The sequence below is a fragment of the Trachurus japonicus genome, chromosome 23 (genome assembly GCF_045865225.1).
Source record: "Trachurus japonicus isolate A0001 chromosome 23, Traja_1.0".
NCBI lineage: Eukaryota > Metazoa > Chordata > Actinopteri > Carangiformes > Carangidae > Trachurus > Trachurus japonicus.
Window position 1 is genome coordinate 4,643,226 of NC_140929.1, and position 24,311 is coordinate 4,667,536.

Sequence of the window (24,311 nt, forward strand, 5' to 3'; positions counted from 1 at the left end):
CACACACGAACACACACACACACACACACACACCTCTGACACCGGTTTATTCTTAGGGTTGACACCAGTCAGGCTGAGGAAAGAGAAAAAACAAAACAAAGCAGGAGAAAATAAGGCAGAAAATAAAAGAGGAGGGAGATGGCTGGCAGAGCAGAGAGATGGATCCTGTGTGGAAAAACCAAAGGTGGTTTTTTGCTCTTTTTTTTTTTGGTTTCTCCTTTGATGTGGCAGATGCACATGTCCATAACAGACCCAGAGAGAGACAGAGCTGCAGACAGAGAGGGAGAATATACCTGCCATCCTTTCACACCGTTGCAGGACAATGAGAGAGAGAGAGAGAGATGAGGTTTAATGAGAGAGCGGACGCCACCTTGACAGAGAGCGGCGGCTCAACATGAAGCCACGTTAAGAGGCGAGGTGTCGACTTTAACTCCCCGAAAGCCTCGCCGTCAAACGATGTGACCGCGTTCAATAACGAGGAGGAAACTGGTTCGTTAGATTAAAATCCTCTGAACAGACGACAGACGACAGGGCGGGAGGTAAAAGAAAAGAAAAAAGAGAGAGAGTGCAGCCGACGGAAATAGTTACATTCTGTTTTCAGGCGACACCTAGTGGCCATAGTGAATATTACAGGAGAAAAGGGAAAGGGAAAGTGTTGTTGACGGAGAATAGAAAGTTAAAGTCTACATCAGGAGGAGGTAAAATGGCGAAACTTAAGAGAGTATAGGCCTAACGTGTTCAATAAATTCCTACGTGATAGTAGCTGTTTGTTGTTTACGAAACTACGAAATATCGTCTAATTAATGCTGCGTTCTTTTCCTAAACCTATAACCAAACAAGTAACACAGACTCTACCGAGAAAGGCGTAGATATTTACATTTGTCGCCATAATCACTGTGTATACGTATAAGTCGGAATCCCCAACTTTGAAACTTCCGACTTCCGACATCATTGCGTTCACGCTGCAGGAACTCGGAAGATAAAAAAACATGGCTACCCGCAGGAAGTTATTGTGGTTATTGTGGCTCATCGCTAAATACGAAAAATATATGCAGCAGCAAATTATGTTTATTGATGAGTGCACATATACACGTTATAGCCAGATAACGGAATAACGTTATTTCCGTTACATACGAGGACCACGATTTCACACAATACAACAATCGCAGCATAATAAACGTATTTCATATACTGCAATGATACACAAAAAATATGCATTAAAACCTCAACAAATAACTTAAAATGTTTAAATTCTAACCGTTTAAGACGAAGGTCGCCATGTTTTGATGGCAAGTCTGTGTGCATTACTGAGTCTTTGATACTTTCACAGTATTAACAATATAACCTGCTGCTTTATTATCACACTACAACATGGATGAATATCATTTTATACAATATGGGACCTTTAAAGTCAAGGTTTTCTTGATTTTGCCTTTGGTGCCACTTTATTTTAAAGGTTCTGTATTTTTTTTAGCATCTCCCTGGAAACTTTCTTTACAAAAAAAGAAAAAATCTTGTATTCAGTTGTGACTCAAAAGAGAAGCTTTTTGCAAATTGTTCCTAACTATGAAGGAAATGAACAAAACGTTTGTTGCTGCAATTCACCAAGTAGCTAAATGAAACAGATGTGATTCACAGACAGATGTGATGTGTCGTCTCAGACTCTTGTTTCCTGGTTTTAAAAAAAAACTGTACATGTGTTGCTCAGTATTTCTCTCTCTCTCTCTCCCTCTCTGAAACTCTGCATTGCAGCCATTAGGACCGCCTGACTGTTGATATCTGTGGATAGTAGGTAATTTAGCAGAGCAGGTGGGTGGAGAGATAAGTCTTCTCACACTAATAAATCCCTTTGCAATGAAGCAAAGTGAAGTGGATTCAATTTGGGAGGCGAGTTTAAAGAAGAAAAAAACATGCACAGAGGGAAGAGGCGGGTTAATTGACCACCAATCAGAAAATGATCTGATAAAGTCAGATAAAAAAGAGAAAAAAGGCAGCGATTTTGACTTTTATGACGTAAAAGCTCACGTCAGGTCGGTGTGAACGTTTGTGCAGAGAGACGTCGTTTTCATGGCCACAGGCGACGGTGAAAATCAAACGCACCCATCCAGACTAATGCAGGGAGAGAGTCACTGTGTCGGACGACTAATTGCTGCACTCAGTCACACACACACACACAGACACACACACACACACACACTTTCTTCTTTTGTCTTCGCTAATCTAATCTGGCTCAGCAACTCTCACTTTGAGGCAGTTACCTCCACCACCTCCTCCTCCTCCTCCTCCTCTCTGGTTCTCCTCCAGTAAAGGATGTTCGGGGGGGGTTTTAATGAGAAGCTGCTCATTATTGCTCCTCGTTTGTCTTTTTGCTCTCAGCGTCGGTTCTTTTCTTCTCTTCTCGACTTTCTGCTGCTGCTGCTGCTGCTGCCGAGGCCCCACGGTGCCGTGTCTGTCTGTCAGAGTCAGAGAAGCCGTTTCAAACTCGGCTTTTGTTCAGAGGACAAACGCGACATCAGCCGAGCCGCCTCTGCCTCTGTCTCTGCTGTGTCGCATTCAAGTTCACTGGGTTTATTGTTAATAAGAGAAACAAACAACGCAAGTCAGTCGAGGGCTGTAGATATAGTGACACATTCACATGTCTGGAAGGTTTGGACGCTGATGATTCATGTACGTGTATTGTTTTAATCCGGTGCATATTCTCATTTGCCCAGGTCATAGTATTTCAAAGGAGGTTAAATCGAAAGCAACTGGACTTAGTTATTTGTCTAGGAAGACGTTTCACCTCTCATCCAAGAGGCTTCATCAGTTCATGTACATGTAAATAGTGAGTCTCCACACCAGATAGATGGACCAGTCCCAGCCTGGTCAGATGCTACATGAACTGATGAAGCCTCTTGGATGAGAGGTGAAACGTCTTCCTAGACAAATAACTAAGTCCAGTTGCTTTCGATTTAACCTCCTCCTTTAAAAGTATTGTTTTAATGTTTGATTAATTCACTACAGACATCTGTTTTGGGGGTTTTTACATGAATTATTTACATATTTATAAGTTTAAATATTAATACAGTCACCTCCTAATTGAGTTTTTTTAGTTCTGCTCTTATGTGTAAATGCTCCTCGCCTGTGATTGGTCCATTCATTGTCATGCGACTTTGAAACAGGAAGTGATTGTGTTATCTCCATGCATCCAAGAGGGATCCAGACCTTCTATCATCAATTTTTGTTATTGACTAATTGATTAATCGGTACAGATACTGTCGACTACACAAAGTAGAATAAATGTTGAGGAACTGGGTTCATTGACTTCAACGATTGATCGATTTGTCAAAACAGCTGTTGGACGAATCAATCAGTCTGATTTTTATTTAATTGGTAAATTACACCAGAAATTTAAAACATTATAGTCGATTAAATGACGACAAACACAATTTTAAACCTCCTGTCGTCCTTCTGGGTCAAATTGACCCAATCTGTTCCCTTCCTCCATCCTTCCTTTCTCCCTTCCTTCTTTCCACAATCATTTTTCCCTTCCTTCCTTCCTTCCTTCCTTCCTTCCTTCCTTCCTTCCTTCCTTCCTTCCTTCCTTCCTTCCTTCCTTCCTTCCTTCCTTCAACGACTGAAAGCTCCAGAGCAACAGACAGAGGTGATTGAACCTTGATCAATACTTACTGTCAGATTCTTGGGGCCAATAATTCGTTACAGTTTCAGAAAATAAACCAAGTTGTTATTATAATTACACTATTTTCTTGTTTATTGTTTTTATTCTATAATAACAGTTAAGCAACATCTAGACTGATTATTTCTTATTGATAAGGTGTCGTCTTAACGTCTGTATTGGTTTGAGTCAGATTCCTGTTGAACCAAAGAATCTTAATTTGACCATCTGGGAGTTAAACTGTGTAAAATAAAGATGATTTACATCGACTGAGTCAGTCAACATGAAAAACATGATTTTTTCTTTTTTCTTTTTTTTTTCTCGCTCTGGTCTTTTAATTTTGCGGCTGGAAACTGTGAAACCACCCGAGGCTGTTTACGGCTCGGCTCGGTCTCGGGGTCGTGACCTCGGAGGATGTTCTCGGGTTCACATCGGCTCCTGTGGTCCGGAGGTCAGAGACGGGGCACAGACACAGGAAACAAGTTTCAGAATAAAAGTCCTGAGCTGCAGTGCAAAATGAATGAATGTCGACAAATGTGTGTGTGTCGGTGTGTGTCGGTGTGTGTGTGTGTGTTATCGGGTGTCATGGCCGATGGGATGGAGGAATTTCTGGCTCTGTTGCTTCTGCATCTCGGGGCCCAAACACATGACGAAGGGGGCCCCCGGGGGCCGACTCTGCTGGAGACTAGATAACTTCTGGTTGACTGGACTGAAACCAACAAACAAACCAAACAAACAAAACAAAAAAAAACGTTTTGAAGAAGTTGTTCAAGGCATTTTCACAATTTCTATCAATAGAGAAAAATGATTGAGATTAATTACTGATAAGAAGTAAAAGCTCCACTGAGTTAAACGAATAGTTCACCAAAAAATGAAATTCACCCTCATGCTGATGAATGAATACTCTGGAGTAGTTTTTTATTCCTCAAAGTGCATCTGGAGACCCGGGAGGCCGGTTCCTAGTCCAACGAAAACTTTATATTGGATTAATAGCGCCCGACACAAAAACGACCGTAAAACTACACAAAAACCATTTAATATTCCTCCACACTGCTCGTCCACTGCAATCCAAGTGTCCTGAAAGGATATAGTTCAGAGTTTGCTGGAAACAACGTCATTTAGGACATTTTTACAGCCTAAACAGTCCTGTATTGAATTTGCCTGGTTCACCAGATTCAAACTACACAAAAACCCTGTAATAACTTATTCCTCCTTACTGCTCGTCCGCGGCAATCCAAGTGTCCTGAAGGGATGTACAAATTCAATACAGGACTGTTTAGGCTGTAAAAATGTCCTAAATGACGTTGAACTCTGGACTATCTCCCTTCAGGACACTTGGATTGCAGTGGACGAGCAGTGTGGAGGAATATTAAAGGTTTTTGTGTAGTTTTATGGACGTTTTTGTGTCGGGGACAATTACTCTCATAATAAAGTTTTCGTCGGACTACGAACCGGTCTCCAGATGCACTTTGAGGAATAAAAGAGAGAGAGAGAGAGAAAACTTTATTGATCCCAATGGGCAATTCAGTTTGCAGTTGCAGTTGCCCCCTACTCCAGAGTATTCATCAGCATGAGGGTGAGTCAATAATGACTGAATTTCATTTTTTTGGTGAACTATTCCTTTAAAAAGACTTAAAGGTGCTCAGAAATGGCCATGTGTCCTGTTTTTCGCGCCTCTTTCCACGAGTTTCCACGAGTTGCCACACGATTTTAACCGAGTAAGGAGTATGTTTAGCTAACGTAGCTAACTGTTAGCTAGTAGGCTTGCTATGCTATTGCTAACTTGCTAACTTAGCTAGCAAAATCAATTTTCTTTCCTGAGTACCTTTAAAAAATAATCTTTCTTGTCTTGTTTTTCTTTTCCAGACATGATGGAGCGGTGGTGGGCGTGGCAGTTTACCCTGGTCGCCGTGGCAACCATTCACCTCCCCGGCCCCTCCCACGGCCACAACAAGGAGTTCCCGTCGGAGACGCTGATCAACAACGTGGTGGTGAACCCGCGCACGGGCCGTCTGTACGTGGGCGCCGTCAACGCGCTGTACCAGCTGGACCCCGAGCTGCGGGTGGAGTCGCGCACCGAGACGGGGCCCAAGCGCGACAACAAGCAGTGCACGCCGCCGGTGACGGACGCGTGCGAGGAGGCGACGGACACGGACAACCACAACAAGCTGCTGCTGGTGCACGAGAGCAGGGACGTGCTGGTGGTGTGCGGCAGCGTGTTCCGGGGCATCTGCTCCCTCAGGAACCTCAGCAACGTGGAGGAGCTCGTCTACTTCAGCGACAGCAAGGGGGAGAAGTCGTACGTGGCGAGCGCCGAGGAGGCCGTGTCCGTGGTGGGAGTGATGTCGTACTACTCCACCAAGGATAAAGACAACTACAACTTCACCGTGTTCCTGGTGAGGAGGAAAAAAACGCAACGGTGGCCGACAAGGGCTGCAAGAAGCGCGCTGTAAACAACCAAAACACAGCAAAATACAGAAAAACCCCCAAAAATGCACCAACGCATAAAACAAATAAGAAAGAAAAACGCAACAAGTGAAAAATGCTGCAAAAACCAAAAACACACAAAAAAATACACAAAAAGTGTTTGTTTTTTTTACTTTAATCTTTAAAATATAGATAGAAGAGCAACAGATTTACGTAGCTAACTCACTAACTAACCGTTGCTATGTATAACAGACGGTTGCTATGTGTAACAGACGGTTGCTAGGGAGCCGCTCCTTTCCATTCCGTACAAACTTAACTTAAACATTTAACATTTGCTTTCTCTCCTCTTCCTCTTCTTCTTCCTCCTCTTCCTGCTCCTCCTCCTCTTCTTATTCCTCCTCTTCCTGCTCCTCCTCCTCTTCTTATTCCTCCTTGTCCCGCTCTTTTTCTTCCTCCTCCTCCTCCTCCTCTTCTTTCTCCTCCTCTTCCTCCTTGTCCTCCCCTTCTTCTTCTTCCTCCTCTTTTTCTTCTTTCTTCTCTTCTTCCTCCTTGCCCTCCCCTTCTTCTTCCTCTTTTTCTTCCTGCTCCTCCTTCCCCTCCTCTTCTTCCTGCTCCTCCTCTTCTTTCTCCTCCTTCTCTTCCTCCTCCTCTTCCTCCTTCTCCTCTTCATTCCCCCCTCTTCTTTCACCTCCTCTTCCTCCTTGTCCTCTTCTTCTTCTTCCTCCTCCTCCTCTTTTTCTTCCTGCTCCTCCTTCCCCCCTCCTTCTTCTCCTCCTCTTCCTCTTCTTCATCTTCCTGCTCCTCCTCATCTTCTTTCTCCTTCTCCTCTTCCTCCTCCTCTTCCTTCCCCTCCTTCTTCTCCTCCTCCTCTTCCTCTTCTTCATCTTCCTGCTCCTCCTCATCTTCTTTCTCCTTCTCCGCTTCCTCCTCCTCTTCCTTCCCCTCCTTCCCCTTCTTCTCCTCCTTCTCCTCCTCTTCTTTATCTTCCTGCTCATCCTCCTCTTCTTTCTCCTCTTCTTTCCTCTCCTCTTCCTCCTTGTCTTCCTCCTCCTCTTTTTCTTCCTGGTCTTCCTCCTCCTCCTCTCCCATTTCCTTCTCCTTCTCCTCCTCCTCCTCTTCTTCCTCCTTCCTTCCTCTCCTCACATTGGACACTTTGCAGCATTTTTCTGTTGCATGTGTTTTTTGTGTTTTCGGTTTTGCATTATTTCTGTATTTGCAGCGTTTGGTCGTTGCTGCACGTTTGCCCTCGTCAGCCACCGTAGGAAACACACACACACACACACACACACACACACACACACACACACACACACACACACACACACACACACACACACACGTACAGAGGCTTGATGTTGTTTCCTGCGGTAAATCAGATGAATATGAATGAATCACCTCCGTCTGTGAAAACTGTGTGAACAAACACAATAAAAGAGCAATTTGTCAAGAACGCTAGAAATTAAATTGGCGGCCGTGTGGGAGACGACAACAAGTCTTTTACATCAGAGTGTCGGAGAATTACAAGATGTTCCTCTAAACTAGTCTAAAGCTTTTGATACAGATGTTTCCTGATGTGTGAGCAGCTGCAGCTTCACCACAGGAACATGACTGTGGTTTAAAGGAGCGTTATTATACATAGTTATTCTCATTTCATTCTCAGTTTGATGTTTATTGCATCTTAATATTTTCCTTTTTAAAATCTGCACAAGACTTCATTTTTTAAGTTTTTAGAAATCCAGGTGGTTCATATTCTATTATAAGTGAATATTTTACTTTAATCCCTAAAAGGAAACAGTTTTGTTGCATTGCTCAAGTCAACATATATGAATATAATAAAACCCCCTCCTCATATTCAATATAAACATTATATAACACAATTTATAGTTTTTCAAGCCATTTACAGTAAGTTATGTGCAGGTTGGTTGATTTCATTTTAACTAACTTATCTGGTGCAGATGTTGATGAACATTTGACCCTTGACCTTTTGTCCAGCGCAAATTGGCCCATTGCCATAATCCCTATCGTCATAGCAGTAGGTTTGTTACCTGTAATTGTCGGTGCAAGCTGTTTTTAGAACGGCGGAGCAGAGCCGTGAGCTGCTCAGAGCTACGCTACGGAGGCTCATGGGATTTTTGATCTTTGTTTCCCTCATCAAACTCATCAAATACACAATCCAACAACTCCACAACGCTCTGGTGGACAAGTTGTGACCTGCACATTCACCACGTTATGAGATAATAACACAACGTTACCAGACAGAGTTGTTTTAGAGGGAAATACAGAGACTGCTTGATGAAAAACTGTCCCTGAAGGCAACACGCATCAGTGGTTTTGCATGAATTCACCTCTAAAACAACTCTGTCTGGTAACGTTCTGTTATTATCTCATAGCGTGGTGAATGTGCAGGTCACAACTTGTCCACCAGAACGTTTTGGAGTTGTTGGATTGTGTATTTGATGAGTTTGATGAGGGAAACCAAGAAATCCCATTAGCCTCCGTAGCGTAGCTCTGAGCAGCTCGCGGCTCTGCTCCGCCGTTCTAAAAATACCTTGGACCAACAAATAAAGGTAACGAACCTACTACTATTACTATGACTATAGGGATTATGGCAATGGGCCAATTTGCCAAAATCTTGAACTATCCTTTAATAAACTACATACTTTTATTATTATTATTATAAATGATGAATTCTTTCCGTCCCGTCAGGTGGGTAAAGGCTACGGCAGCCATGACAGCACCAAGCTGATCTCCACGCGCATCCTGGAGGACTACAGCGACTGGGTGGTGTTCGACAGCATCATCGAGGCCTCGGCGGTGCAGGCCAACCCCTTCTTCCTGCGCTACCTGCACGACTTCCGCTTCGCCTTCAAGGACGGCCGCTTCGTCTACTTCCTGTTCTCGCGGACGCTGGGGGTGCAGGACACCAAGAACTTCACCTTCGTGTCGCGGATGTGCGAGGACGACCAGGGCTACTACTCGTACACGGAGCTGCAGCTCAACTGCAGCGCCAACAACAAGTACAACAAAGCTCAGGTAACCACGGACGACGGACCGACGGACGGACGCCATTTTTATTATTAAAACAGAGTCGGAAAAACACATTTAGCAGATTTTTCCGTCTGAATGAGTTTGAGTTTCATTTCCTCTTCCTCCTCCTCCTCCTCTTCCTTCTTCTTCCTCCGCCTCTTCTTCCTCCTCCTCTTCCTCTTCCTCCTCCTCCTGCTCCACCTGTTCCTTGTCCTCCTCCTCTTCTTCCTCTTGCTCTTCCTCCTCCTCTTCTTCCTCCTTTTCCTCTTCCTCATTTTCCTCCTTCTCCTCTTCCTCCTCCTCCTCCTCTTCCTTCTCCTCCTCCTCTACCCTTTCCTCCTCCCCCTCTTCCTCCTCCCCCTCTCCTCTTCCTCCTCCTCCTCTTCCTCCTCCTCCACCTCCTCTTCCCTGTTCCTCCTCCTCCTCCTCCTTCCTCCTCCTTCTCTTCTTCCTCCCCCTCCTCCTTCCCCTCCTCCTCCTCTTCCTCTACGTATTCTTCCCTCCTCCTCCTCCTCAACCTCCTTCCTAACCCCCCTCCTCCTCCTCCTCTTCCTCTTCCTCTTTCCCCTCCTCCTTTTCATTTTCCTCCTGCCCCTCCTTTTCCTCCTCTTCCTCCTCCTTCCTCCTCCTCCTCCATCCTTCTCCTCCCCTTCTCCTCCTATTTCTTCCTCCTCCTCCTCCTCTTCCTCCTCCTCCTCCTCCTCTTCCTCCCCCCCCCCCCTCCTCCTCCTCCTCCTCCTCTTCCTCCTCTTCCTCCTCCTCTTCCTCCTCCTCCTCCTCCCCCCCCCCCTCCTCCTCCTCCTCCTCCTCCTCCTTCCTCCTTTTCCTCCTCCTCCCCCCCCCCCTCCTCCTCCTCCTCCTCCTCCTCCTTCCTCCTTTTCCTCCTCCTCTTCGTCTTCCTCCTCCTTCTCCTCTTCTTCCTCCTCCCCCTCCTCCCCCTCCTCCTCCTCCCCTCCTTCCTCCTCCTCCTCCTCTCCCCCCCTCCTCCCCCTCCTCCTTCTCCCCCTCCTCCTCCTCCTCCTCCTCCTCTTCCTCCTTCCCCCTCCTTCTCCTCCTCCTTCTCCTCCTCCTCCTCCCCCTCCTCCCTCCTCCTCCTCCTCCTCCTCCTCTTCCTCCTCCTCCCCTCCTCCTCCTCCTCCTCCTCCTCCTCCTCTTCCTCCTCCTCCCCCTCCTCCTCCTCCTCCTTCCTCCTCCTCCTCCTCCTCCTCCTCCTCCTCTTCCTCCTCCTCCTCCTCTTCCTCCTCCTCCTCCTCCTCCTCCTCCTCCTCCTCCTCCTCCTCCTCTAGGCGGCCTACGTCGCGGCCCCGGGTGAAGCTCTGGCCCAGACGATGACATCATCAGGCCGGTACGGACCGGTCTCCGGCTCCGACAAGGTTCTGTTCGTCACCTTCACCTCCGACGAAGACCCGTCCACCTCGGCCATGTGTAGGTGTCGACACGATGGAGAAGTTTAGGAATATTTACTTTTTTACTCCGAGACGCCTTTAAAGTTTATTTTTCATTCATTAAATTGATTAAATTGATCGTATCTATTGATCCTAATCAACAGACAGAAACTGAGTCCTGATCTTTAACGATCTAAAAAGTAAATATGGATGAAACGAGCTCAGAAAAAAAACTGAAATCATGATGAATATCTTTACTTCAACTTCAGAGCAGCTGATAGAAGTTGAAGGGGAAATTCATTTAGGGATTTATTCTACGCAGCCCAATCACAGTGATTGATCGATATGGAGAGTGATCAGAAAGTTAGAAAAATCTAATCTGGGTTGTCATTGGTCGTCAGATTCTTTGACTATAACTTGTTGCACTGGAGGCAATTAAAACCAATATTTGCATTAATATGAATATTGGTTTATCTATTATTTTATTAAAATTCACAAAATGAAAACTCAGATTTTTGTTGAGTTTGTGCTGCAGAAACAGGAAGTGACAAAAATATTAATATAACACAACGGTCTTCATGATATAAAGACACTTAATTAGCCAGTTGATCCATACTTGTATTGATAATTAGTTATTTATAACTTTTCAGGTAAAAGCACCTCAAACTTTTCGGTTCCTGTTTATTTACAGTGAAGATTTTCAGCTTTATTTCATCTTCATCATCATCATTGAGACTGTGTGAAGCTGTAATGGTCGTTTTGTTTGATGCTCAGTCAATATATTGATTACTTTAAAGGGTTAATGACGGCGAGCTGCCGACGAAATGTGTTTCTGCAGTCGATGCAGCGCAGGGGTCAATGTATACAATCAGATACATGCAATGATCAGATAATCCACCAGGGTGCAGTTAGTTATGCTTCACTTGGGACATCCAATATGGCCGCTGTCAGTCAGTGACCCAAATGTGTTTTCTCATGGATATTTTTGCCAGTTTTGAAAAAGTTAAGGTAAGAAAAACTTTAACTTAAAGTTTAACTGAAACTTCAATAGGAATAGTTACTGCATTGATGCAAAGTAAAACTATTTAATATTTCATAACTTATTTTATAGTACAATATGCATTTTTCTTTTTTTTAATTATATATTTTTTAAATTATTTGTCAGAAGATCCAATAAAGGGTCCAATTTCAAAATTGTATAATTTTCTGACAATTATTCCATGGTTCAGGCTTTACAGGGATATATTTTCTCATGGATATTTTTGCCAATTTTGAAACAGTTAAAGTAAGAAAAACTTTTAAAATGTTACTGAAACTTCAATAGGAATATTTACTGCATTGATGCAAAGTAAAACTACTTAATATTTCATAACTTATTTTATAGTAGAATATGCAATTTTTTAGGGGGGGAATTATATTTTTTCTTAATTATTTGTCAAAAGATCCAATAAAGGGTCCAATTTCAAAATTGTATAATTTTCTGACAATTATTCCATGGTTCAGGCTTTACAGGGATATATTTTCTCATGGATATTTTTGCCAATTTCGAAAAAGTTAAGGTAAGAAAAACTTTTAAAGTGTTGCTGAAACTTCAATAGGAATAGTTACTGCATTGATGCAAAGTAAAACTATTTAATATTTCATAACTTATTTTATAGTAGTATATGCAATTTTTTTTTTTTAATTGTATATTTTTTTATTATTTGTCAGAAAGTCCAATAAAGGGTCCAATTTCTAAATTATTTCATGGTTCAGGCTTTACAGAGATATTTGTATATATTTTACATTATTCATTCTCATGCAAATCCCGGCTGTTCCAAAAAATTTTTTGGTTGTTTTTTTCCAGCGGTCACCATGAATCAGCTTAATTGTGTAGCACATTTTTCTTTTACCAGACCAACAGGAGAAATAATAATGCCAAGGCTCCGTCTCTCTCTATCTGAGGTTTGGTTGTCGTGGTTGTCGTGGTCGCCGTGGTGTTTCCCGTGTGTTAAACAGTGTGTTTCTGCTCCGGCCTGCAGGCATGTTCCCTCTGCGCTCCATCAACAAGCGGCTGGTGGAGATCATCAGCGCCTGTTACAGCAACAACGGCATCATCAACGAGAAGCCGGCCGTCTACTCGCCGTACTCCTCCAAGTCTGAGGAGCTGTGCAGCAGCAACAACCAGGTCAGAGGCTCAAACTCAAACTCAAACGAGCTGTGTTTACATGCGCAAAATTTCTTAATCAGATTAAAATTTTGAGGGATCGGAAAATCCGAATCCACTGTTTACATGGGCGCAAAATCAAATAATCCGATCATGACGTGCGTACACATGCACCAAGCTTTATTCAGAATAACAGCATTTTGACATGCGCAGAGCTGTACTTCCTGTACTACTGTAAACAAACCAATAAACGCGGAAGTGGCTCAATTTATCCCATTCAGTATCCTACTCAAAATGGACCTGCGCCAGATTTTAAGAGCTGCTGTACTCCTATTGTACATCGTAATTTAGCAGACTCAGCAACGTGTAGGCTACTACTGTTCCTGCCATTGATAAATCACACCGGACCCATGAAAAGTGCGGATGTGAACATGCCATATCCCGCCCTCTATACGCCCAAACACAACCATATATGGTCAATGCAAAACAGCACGTGCATATTAATTAGCCATGTGCGCTCTGGAAATTTGGGGAGTTACGTCAGTGGAAGACGGTGAAGACAACGGACAGAGAGCGGGGAAAGATACACAGCAATATCGGGTCGGTAGGCTACTACTCGCTCTCTTTCTTCTCTCCTCTCATCAGCTCCAAACCTCCAAACACACTCGTCTACACCTCGTTAACTCAGGTGACAGAATAACAAGTCTTAGTAGATCATGTGTGCACTGCTGCCAGGTTGTTTTTAAACTTAGCGGGTTTGATTCCTGAACAGAATTTCTTTCGGATCGAGCCGAATCCGATCAGAATCTTCCAATTGACGTGTTTACATGACACATTTTTATTCGGATCAGCCCTTTATTCCGAATATTTATGTCCATGTAAACGCACCTATTGAAACTGAAACTAAAAGGTAAAAAGTTTGTTTTTATCTATGATGGCATGTTATTATTGTTTGTTGTTTCCGTCAGAAGGACATGGCCAACAGATACAACTGTGGAGCGGAGTTCCTGCCGTCTCCGATGGCCAGCAAGGCCGAGTTCGCCCTGACCTCCGAGCCCTCGTTGGTGCGGAAAGGTCACATGACGGCGGTGGCTGTTGCCGTGGAGATGCAGCACGCCGTGGCATTCCTGGGCACCGCCACCGGAGAGGTAACGATGTCACTGATACTGTTGTTTCTTTTGATCCAATTGATCCAATCTGTTCCCTCCCTCCATCTTTCTTTCCTTCCCTTTTCCCTTCCTTCTTTCCTTCCATCTCTTCCTTCGTCCTTCCTTCCTTCCCTTCGTCCTTCCTTCCTTCCCTGACCCAGGATGGTTAAACATAACTGGATATAGAAAGATATGTGTAACATTATGTGATCCTGTCAGTTAGTTTAGTTTAGTTTGGTTGATTTGCACATTATATATATAATAAAAACCGTAAGAATTATAAAAAAGTTTATTATTGTGCAGAAGAAGTAAACAACATCAACATTTAGTAATAATACAAATATAGGATTTTGAAAAATGAACAATTTATTTATAAAAAACACTAATCTTTGATAATTAATGATCACTTCTAAAGTTTTTTGTCACATGAGCTGTAGATTTAGATTTTTCATTTATATCTAACTAATCTATCTAATATAATATTTCAATAAAACTTTAGTAGTAAAAGTCTAAATGGAGGGGCGTCACGTGGCGTAGTGGTTAGAGCGGGCACCCCATGTATAGAGGCACAGTCCTCGCTGCAGTTGGCCCTGGTTCGAGTCCCGCGTCGGGCGCCATTTGCTGCATGTCATTCCCCCCCTCTCTGTTTCCTGTCTGTCTCGACTGTACTATCTATAAAGGCATAAGTGCCCAAAAAATATACTTTTAAAAAAAAAGTCTAAATGGAGTCAGATGAAGCTCCGTGACTTCATCTGTCTTCAGACTTGATGTTTAATTATAAACTCAACTCCTGGGTAATTAGTCAGCAATATGTCTTCTGGCAAATACAGAATTCAACAAATAAGGACGATACAATTTATATCAATGAACAGAACTTTACTTAAATTAAGATAAAGTAGACTCATCGGCTTTATAAAACTCAATAAACGTCTCTACAATACTATTTTTTTTTAGAAAGTTTGTAGAAATTGTAGAAAATAACGTTCTGAAATGTAAAAACCTTTTGTCTTTTAACTAAAAACCAAATCATTTTCTATTAAACAGTGACATAACTTTGTGTTTACATGGATTTAAACAGATGTGTTTTCTCTCTGTTTGTCCTCCAGGTATTGAAGGTTCACCTGTCGGCTCACCCGGAGGTTTACGGCCGAGCGCCGGCCGAAGTGACGGGAGACAAAGTCAACAAGAACCTGCTGTTCGACTCCGGCCACCGACACCTGTACATCACCACGGAGAAGAAGGTCAGACTGACTGACGACCGATCGATCAGTTCTCTGCTTTTCTTCTTTCTTTTTCTTTTTTTTTTTTCAAATTATTAAAGGGATAGTTCACCCAAAATTCAAATTTCACTCATTATCTAAAGTTTCAGAGTCCTCCGTGGCTTCTCTGAGTTACAGGGGGTCTCGGCGTAGCAGTGCATGTCCATATAACGGTTGCAAATGGATACCAACTGTCTTCGTAACAAAAAGACACACCAAAAAACATCCAAATAACTCCATGCTGCTCGTCTGTAATGTCCCTCTTGTATTGAAGCCCCAAAATGCGAAATTGTTCCGAAAAAAATTAAATAAGTCTATATTTTAAGCTTGTTTGTAGCGGAAGCTCCCAGTGTCTCAGTTCACTGCTCTTCCTGTGTCAGTGCAGAGATTTTCACTGACCGGCGGAACAATTTCTCATGTCGGGGCTTCAATAGACTTTTTGGACTTTATCTATTTGCACATATAAAATAAAACAAAACATTTACTTATCTCTCTTACTAGTAAGAAAGATACGAAAAAGAAATGTGCTGGTGAGGTCTGAAACCCGAAAGGCTTATAACATGACCTCACCTTGATCTAACAAATAATTGAAGCACAGTAAAGAAATAATAATCACATACCTTGTGCAAGGTATAGAATACAAGATGGACATTACAGACGAGCACTATGGAGGTATTTGGATGTTTTTTGGTGTGTCTTTTTGAACGAAGAAAAGTGAGCACCATTCACAACCATTATATGGACAAATACTGCTGCACGGAGACCCCCTGTAACTCCGAGAAGCCACGGAGGACTCTGAAACTTCTCCCAGCCCTTAATCCACATGAAGGTGAGTAGACAATGAGTGAAATTTGAATTTTTGAATAGGTGAACTGTCCCTTTAAATCCTTTTCTCTCCATCCGACATGTGAAGAAGGTCAAACGGACTCAAACTTCTACTTTCTTCTTCCTCCTCCTCTCTCTCTCTCCATCCATCAGGTCATGGATTTAATGAGTGTTTTAATTTACTGGTTCTGTCTCATCTGATCATTTATTCATCCCCCGGACGACGCATCCGTCTACATTACCACACAGGAGCCGCTCATTGATTCACTCTCTCCTCCTCCTCCTCCTCCTCCTCCCTCCATCTCTTTGTTTCTCCTCCTCATCCGTCTCTCTTTTCTCTCTTTTTTGTCCTTTCATCTTTCAGGCGGCCATCGCTCTCTCGTCGCCGCCACCGAGCCTCGAAAATGATGTTATTGATTCAGAAATGAATTAATTAGAATGCACTTCAAGAGGGCAATTCACTTTAATCAAGTCAAGTGACGATACTCGAGCCCCGTTCCATCTGCTGAGTTAAATGTATTACCCCGGCCTCTTCCTGTCAGAAGAGAGACGGGGAAATTATTTACACAGCTGAAGTTCTTCTTCAAAACTGAGCTCCTTCACAATAAAAGCCTTTCGTTTATCGTTAATGTGTGTCTGTGTGTGTGTGTGTGTGTTTGTAGATCACCAAGGTGCCGGTGCAGGCGTGTCACCTGAAGACCGACTGTCACTCCTGCGTCTCCATGAAGGACCCGTACTGTGGCTGGTGTGTCCTGGAGGGACGGTGAGTTCAAACGCCTCTTTTTTTTTACACTTTATATCGCTTTTTTTTCATTTTCTTTTTTTTGAATACTTTATTTTGAAATTTTCAATGACGCAAGAACAGTGCAACTCATTCCCACCTAGTTACACAGTTAACAAAGGACTGAGGTAAAAGAATAACAACAGTAACTAAACGGACAAAGTGGTAGCCTATAAATGTCATGTCTGTACAGTGGAAATGTTTAAAGGGATAGTTCAACATTTTGGCAAATTGGCCCATTGCTATAATCCCTATAGTCATAGCAGTAGGTTTGTTACCTTTAATTGTCGGTGCAAGCTATTTTTAGAACGGTGGAGCAGAGCCGCGAGCTGCTCAGAGCTACGCTACGGAGGCTCATTATGGGATTTCTTGGTTTCTCTCATCAAACTCATCAAATACACAATCCAACAACTCCACAACGCTCTGGTGGACAAGTTGTGACCTGCACATTCACCACGCTATGAGATAATAACACAACGTTACCAGACAGAGTTGTTTTAGAGGGAAATTCATGCAAAACTGCTGATGTGCGTTTCCGTCGGGGGCAGTTTTTCTCTGTTTCTCTCTGAATTTACCTCTAAGTAGCGTAGCTCTGAGCAGCTCACGGCTCTGCTCCGCCGTTCTAAAAACAGCTTACACCGACAATTAAAGGTAGCAAACCTACTGCTATGACTATAGGGATTATGGCAAATGGGCCAATTTGCCAAAATGTTGAACTATCCCTTTACACATTGTACCTGGACGTTAATATTGGTTTACAATTGAACCCGTTAACAGCTGTTAGGGGTTAATGTTTCTATATATTCAATAAAAAGTTGCCAGATCTTTAAAAATGTATTATATCTGTTTTTTCATGACATAGGAGTTCTTCTCTAAGGTCAAACCGCTGTAAATCACTTAATCCCAGATATTAATCCTTAAAAAATTATTCACATCAGGCTCGACTTTGGCTGCATATTGACTCAGTAGTTATTAACCAACTTCATAGAAGTGACCTTTCCTCCTCCTTCTTCTTGTTCTGTAGCTCATTATCTGAGCGGCAGCATCAGATATTATTGACGGCGGTTATGAGACAGGAGTCGATTGTACAAATGTGTGTTTTGAATAAACTCTTTCAGGAGGTCGACTGGTTCGTCAAGTGAAAAGTCGTGTCCTCTGGAAAAATGCTGAGTCTAAAAAGTGAAGATAATCCACTGGATCTGGTCCAGATTGTAAACCGTCACAGATTTCATCATTTTAAATATTAGATGTTAGATTTATTTATACATTTTTAAAAATAAAAAATTCAAATTTCACTCTGTGAGATATTGACGAACGTTATCTGAAATATAAATCCTGCAAAACCTTTTCTAAACTTAAGGATTTTGTGTTAATGTGAATAATTAATTTTATTAATCACAAATAAGTTACTGAATTTGCCTGATAAAGGGTTAAAGACGCCTTGAAATGTCTCTCAGAGAGTTGAATAAAATGAATTATTCACATTAACACAAAGTCCTTAAGTTTAGAAAATGTTTTTTTCACATTTTTATTTTTATAAATACTCCTTTTTGTAAAAAATATTACCTTTTTATATATGGTAACACCACTGACCTTGATTTGCATTGGGATTTTTTTTTTTTTTTCAAATCCAAATTTTTTTTAAGCAAAAAAAAAAGGTTTTTTTTCCTTTTTTTGCTTGAAAAAGGTCTAGTACCGAAACGTTGCAATAAAATAACTCTTCTTTGTTTAATTTGGACTTAATTGTCACCCTCCAACGCGCCTGCCAAGGAAATAGATGTGCGAAGATTTTTGCTTTTTCTGAAATACAAAAAATTAAATAAAATAAAAACTCTTATAATTCCTTCCAATCAGGGTCCAGGGTTGACATAAATTAAATTATTGCCCTATAAAAGGTTCAACACGCAAAAAAACTTGGCCGACGTCTTAAAAGTTTGTGTCTATGAAAAATGAAAAAAAAGAAATTATCAAACAAACGGTAAAAACATTAAAGTCTAAAAGCAGAATCTGATTTTACTGATCAAATATCTATTGATTGATCCCCAGATGCAGCAGGAAGCAGGAGTGCAGCCGGTGGAGGGAGGACAACACCTGGCTGTGGTCGCCCAGCCAGCTGTGTGTCCAGATCCAGGCCTTCGACCCCCCCAACCTCAGCTGCAGGAAAACCCAGCAGGTAACAACGATAAATTAAAACCTCTTCTCTCCCCCAGGGGGGTAACGATCGGTTCTCGCTGAGCTCGGCTTAATTCTAACCAGTCGGTCCTCTTCATCCTCCTCCTCCTCCTCCTCCTCCTCTCAGTGTCTCTGTTGCAGCAGCTTCTCAAACAGCTTCTTAACCTCCAGGGCCCCGAGACCCCGAGGGGGGAGAGAGGGAATAAAGATGTTTCTCTCTTACTCGATAATGCACAACTTCTGGATTCAAGCCAGTTACATAAATATGCCTCTATATATAGTATGTATGTGTGTGTGTATGTGTAAGAGAACATATAGAGTTTGTGCCGACGTCTCTTTGAAAAGGAAACGCAGCTTCCTTTCTTTTGTTGTAAATAAAAAAATAAAATGTGCAAAATTAGACCAATTTAAAGAGAAGTTGACAAAATACTTGTAATATTTTGTTTCTCAATCATTCAATCAGACTTTATTTCTGTAGCAAAGCATGGTACGTTTATTTATATAGTCTGTTTTTGCAAACAGTTTGTCTCGGCTTTACAGTACAGTATACAGGAGAAGGAGGGAAACCCTAACCCAGGACAGGTACACGTACAGTAGATGTTGTGTGCAGACAAGAAAACATAATACAACATAATAATAAAAACACCCTGTCCTACCCACAAACCCCCCTACCCGTCTATAAAAGAGAAGTTTAAAAGAAACAATAACTAAACCTGGGGCATATTAGAGCATAAATGTAAGAAAGTATAAAGGTCAACAGGGTAAAATAAGTTTAAATGGCCAAAGGAATAAAAACACAAATAACTAAATCAACTTAAAAACAGCCTAAAAGCATAAAAAAGTGAAATCCAATTAAAAGTGAGAGTAAAAACATAGGTTCTCGTCTCACGACAGTGGTCAATACTACGACAGGTGGTGTGGTGTGATCAAAGACTTTATTTAGAGATAGTTGTCTAATGTTTTTGGATGTGATTCATTCATTTTTACTTTTGTGAACCCTACTTTGTTGAATCCACATCCTGCAAGCGTTTCATGTTCCTTTTATTTTATTGCTTTTGGCTTAAATTCGTTAGTTGGATTTTTTTTTTGCTCCTCAAAAATGTCAAAAAAAAAAACTTTGTGCAACAAGTTTCTTTGTTCTGTCAAATGAAGTAAGTTCAGAAGTACAGAACAAAAACATGAGTCATGTTACAGAAAAAACCCGTTGTGTAAAAGTCACAAAACATTAACAACATGAGATAACTCCAATCTCACCGATCTCACCTCGGACCTGAGCTGCCTCCAGATCGATTCCCGCTCCGTCTCGTTCCTGATGAATCGTCTGGATTCAAGATCCCACTTTAATTTCCCGGTGTAAACAGGCGGCGGTGTCGTTGTTGTTATTAGTGTAGCTACAAACCCTCCGAGGGATTTTTAATGAGCTCGTCTTTACAACCTGAACAGAACCAGGACCCTAACGACCCTGAACAGAATAAATGAGACGGGTTCGTGTTCCTGCTGTTTTTCTTTTCTTTTCTTTTTTTTTTTAAAGGTTTTCTCCTTTCACAAAGAATCAGAATAAAACTCAGAAAAAGGCAGAAATGATCTCAGTCAACAGCTTGAAAATAAAAAGTAGAAACTCTTTAAAAGTATAAAGTTTTAAACCAGAGTCCAGTGTGCTGCTTTTTTTATTTTTTCCATCTTTCTTTGAACCTGATGGATCAACTTTATGAATTAATGAGAAATCGATTTGCTGCCATGAAGACGCGTCGTCCTTCAACATGTCCATTCATTCAACACCCACCACACCATCGACTCGCCTCCTTTCCTTCCTTCCTTCCTCCCATCATGCCTTTTTTCTTTCACCAGCAGAATAATAATAAAAAAAGAGACTTCACTCTTCGCTCTGTTGTATAACGTGTAGTTTTTTTTTTCTGCTGATGAAGACGTTCGGCTGTAAAAAGTCTGAGCAGAATAAATAATAAAAAATAAAATAAAATAGAATAAAGAAAGAAAAATGGGAGCTGCTCAGGTTGATGCGAGGACTTTTGGGGTTTTTGTTCTGTATGTAGATTGTGATGTTGTCGGTGATTTTTGTGAATGCGGCTCTCATCAGACGTGATGATGAGGAGGAGGAGGAAGAGGAAGAGGCAGCAAAACAAAAGCGTCGGTGTGTGATGACAATAATCAGGCCAGAGTTGTGATAAACAAGATGCAAAGTAGAAGGAGGAAGGTAAAAAAAAAAAACATCTCAGTGTAGTTTTCCTTCTTTCCTCCTCTCTCTGGAGCTCTAGTAACAACAGGTCGGTGTCGGCCAATCAGAAGAGAGGATGAGGCTCTGAGACTCTCTTCTGATTGGCTGACTGTTTTCTGTGTGATCCAATAAAAAATAGAGCAGGTTTCAGAATAAATCACTCAGAGAAACCAAATCCTGCAAGTTGTAGGATGGATTTTTGGGTCCAAATGGTGGTGAGGGGGCGGGGCTTAGTTGTGACATCACAAAGTGACAGGAAGTCCTGACGGCTGGTTTTAAGGCTCAGTTTCTGAATACAGGCTGTGTGCATTTCTCTGTGGACTGAGGCTTTGATACTTTCACAGTATTAATATAGAACCTAGAGCTGCTTTATAATCACACTACACATGGACATCTACCTTTATACTGTATGGAGCTTTAACACAAACATCTACCTTTATACTGTATGGAGCTTTAATACAAACATCTACCTTTATACTGTATGAAGCTTTAACACAAACATCTACCTTTATACTGTATGGAGCTTTAACACAAACATCTACCTTTATACTGTATGGAGCTTTAATACAAACATCTACCTTTATACTGTATGGAGCTTTAATACAAACATCTACCTTTATACTGTATGGAGCTTTAATACAAACATCTACCTTTATTTTGAAGGAGCTTTAACACAAACATCTACCTTTATACTGTATGGAGCTTTAATACAAACATCTACCTTTATACTGTATGGAGCTTTAATACAAACATCTACCTTTATTTTGAAGGAGCTTTAACACAAACATCTACCTCTATAGAGTATGGAGCTCTAATAGAAACATTTACTGTACCTTTATACTGTTAATTATAGTTTGTTTACATTGTTAAGACAGTCTCCACTGTGTAATCTGGATAATTTAATATAATTTAATAAGACAAGTCGCTGACCTCAGATCAGATCCAGTCTGACTTGTTGAACCCGTCGTGTTTCACAATTTGCTTCACGTAGCAAAACTCTTTTTAAAAGTCACATATCAGTAATTCATATCTGCAAATTAAGAAATTTTTGCACCTCAGCAGCGTTCATTAGCACTAAATCCTCCAAGTTCCTGGTGAGTTCAGGTTCCTTTCGAACAAACGGCTGCTTAAGTTTTTGACCTCAGCAGAAAGAAAGAGACAGTAGAATTTCTTTTGGGTCCATGTAGTAGATGAATGTGCTGCATCTTAATTAGGGAGTTTGGGACTTCGGCCTCTGTTGCAGCATCGCAGTTTGTGATTTTAATCTGATAAGACAGTAGGACTTTGGCTTTAAAACATTCTCCAGGAGGAGGAGGAGGAGGAGGAGGAAGAGGAAGAGGAGGAGGAGGTCTGGGGTGAATTCATTCAGGGTCTTAGAGTTTCACCGGATCAAGAAGTTAAAAAATTAAAACTTCAGCAGTAAAATTAAAACGGTTGAGGTCAGCGAGGACTAACGAGCTCATGTTTGCACCGCGCAGTCGAATAGTAATTATCACTGCGCGCACACACACACACACAGGATGCATGATTCATAGGATTCATTAAGGTCGTACTTTTACACACACGACGCTGCTCATTAACACACAGACACCACGAGTATCGTCAGACAGCTGCTGCTTCATCATTTATCATTATTATCGGAAATCAATCTCTCTGCTTCCTGTTTTTTTTCTTTAAAGGGACATTGTGTAACTTCTCCTGTTATCTATTCTATAAAAATCGATTATTTGGTTCAAAAGTCTGTTTTTCATTAATCAGTAATCCCCCCCACCAACAAACTGAAGTGTTCCTTTCAGCTCTGACGTTCATATCATTCATATATTAGAAATTAGAAATTAGAAATACTTTATTTAATCCCCGAGGGGAAATTTAAAATGTCACAGAGCAGCAGCAAGACAATACAGACACCGGAGCTGTCGGCTCAGGTCGAGGTCGAGCGTCTGTGAAAAGTCACCGCGGTAACGCAGTGAGGAGGAATGGAGCGTTACACCGATGCTGCATTCACCTGCAGTCGGGCAGACGGCCGTCGGTCGGTAACAAACCAGATGTCATTTTAGTCACAGAAGTCCAGAGAAAGACAGTAAAACGTGGGTCAGGTAAACAATACAACATCGCCATGACAACATATTGTCACGTGTATAGACCGAATCGCCTTGTTATTTACATTCTACTTCCGGGTAGAAATCCAGCACGTATAATTTGAATGAGATCAATAGTAACGAACGAGAGTTTAGCTATATCATATTTTTCACGCCCTATCACCGTTTAGACAAATCTGAAATGACTGAAGAAACATTACTATTTCTGTGTGTGTGTTTTGTGTTGCTATGTGTTGTATTTATTCAGTTTGGGGGAATCACAGTGTCTAGAAAGCATCAGTGGCTCAGCTGACAGGGACAGCTAACGGCGGTAGCTAAGCTAATAGCGGTAGCTAAGCTAACACCAGGACGTCAGCTGTTAAAACCCTCCCGTTGTCGGACACGACATGAAACTACTCCAGTTAGCTCAGTCATGTTGTAACTAGGATATCCGCTGGACCATTTATTGAGTCACTGAGTTATTAAAGTTAAACAGGTAGCTAACTGTTAGCCCGGCTAATCTCTGATAACCATGACTAATTACAAAAATGTGCACACGTAAATAGTAATGTTTGTCCAATCATTGGTTTTATAAACTTTACAAACATCAGATTAGTCTAAACGGCGATATAGTAACATGAAAAATTAGATAGCGAAACTCTCTCACTATTGTTCTCATGCTGGTTTTCTACCCGGAAGTAGTTGTAAACAACAAGGCGATTCGTCCTATTGTTTTGACTCGTGCTGACGGACCACTGGTTTACATAGAGGCTTGTTTATGCCGTTACGTGCAGCGGCTGTCGTCCGTCTGCCGTCCGCCCAATTTCAGGTGAATGCAGAATGAAAAATACGATTGAGTTGCTTGCGATATACAACCGCAACGCTAGATGGGAGGAATTCCTACACAATGTACCTTTAAACTCCGCCCCTCCTTCTCTTCTCCTCCAGGTGGAAATCAGCATTCCTACTCTTCCCAGACTGCGGCCGTCCGACTCCATCCAGTGCGACTTCGGCTCCTTCGTCCGTGCCGCCATTGTGACGGGCCGGGACCAGGCGCTGGTCACCTGCGCGCTGCCGAACCCCGGGGAGATCCCGACCACCCCCGACCAGCAGGGTAGGTGGAGTCACAAAAAAGGGGTTAACAGGAAGTAGCTTGTCGTCGTTCCCTGAGTTCC

General features: G+C 42.0%; 1 protein-coding gene across 3 annotated transcripts in view; it reads left to right on the forward strand.

Moving 5' to 3' along the window:
* plxnb2a.1 (plexin b2a, tandem duplicate 1) overlaps nt 1-24,311 on the forward strand; it is a 238,452-nt gene that overhangs the window by 166,458 nt on the left and 47,683 nt on the right. For 2 of the 3 annotated variants that reach the window (XM_085769977.1, XM_085769978.1), the window contains 9 exons: nt 5,522-6,051; nt 8,789-9,115; nt 10,396-10,534; nt 12,516-12,661; nt 13,609-13,788; nt 14,895-15,029; nt 16,535-16,635; nt 18,700-18,826; nt 24,085-24,250. In XM_085769977.1, the coding sequence (XP_085626103.1) occupies nt 5,524-6,051; nt 8,789-9,115; nt 10,396-10,534; nt 12,516-12,661; nt 13,609-13,788; nt 14,895-15,029; nt 16,535-16,635; nt 18,700-18,826; nt 24,085-24,250 (1,849 nt within the window). In that variant the 5' untranslated portion in view covers nt 5,522-5,523. The remainder of the gene's footprint in view (nt 1-5,521; nt 6,052-8,788; nt 9,116-10,395; nt 10,535-12,515; nt 12,662-13,608; nt 13,789-14,894; nt 15,030-16,534; nt 16,636-18,699; nt 18,827-24,084; nt 24,251-24,311) is intronic. The other variant, XM_085769979.1, reaches the window with a different exon arrangement.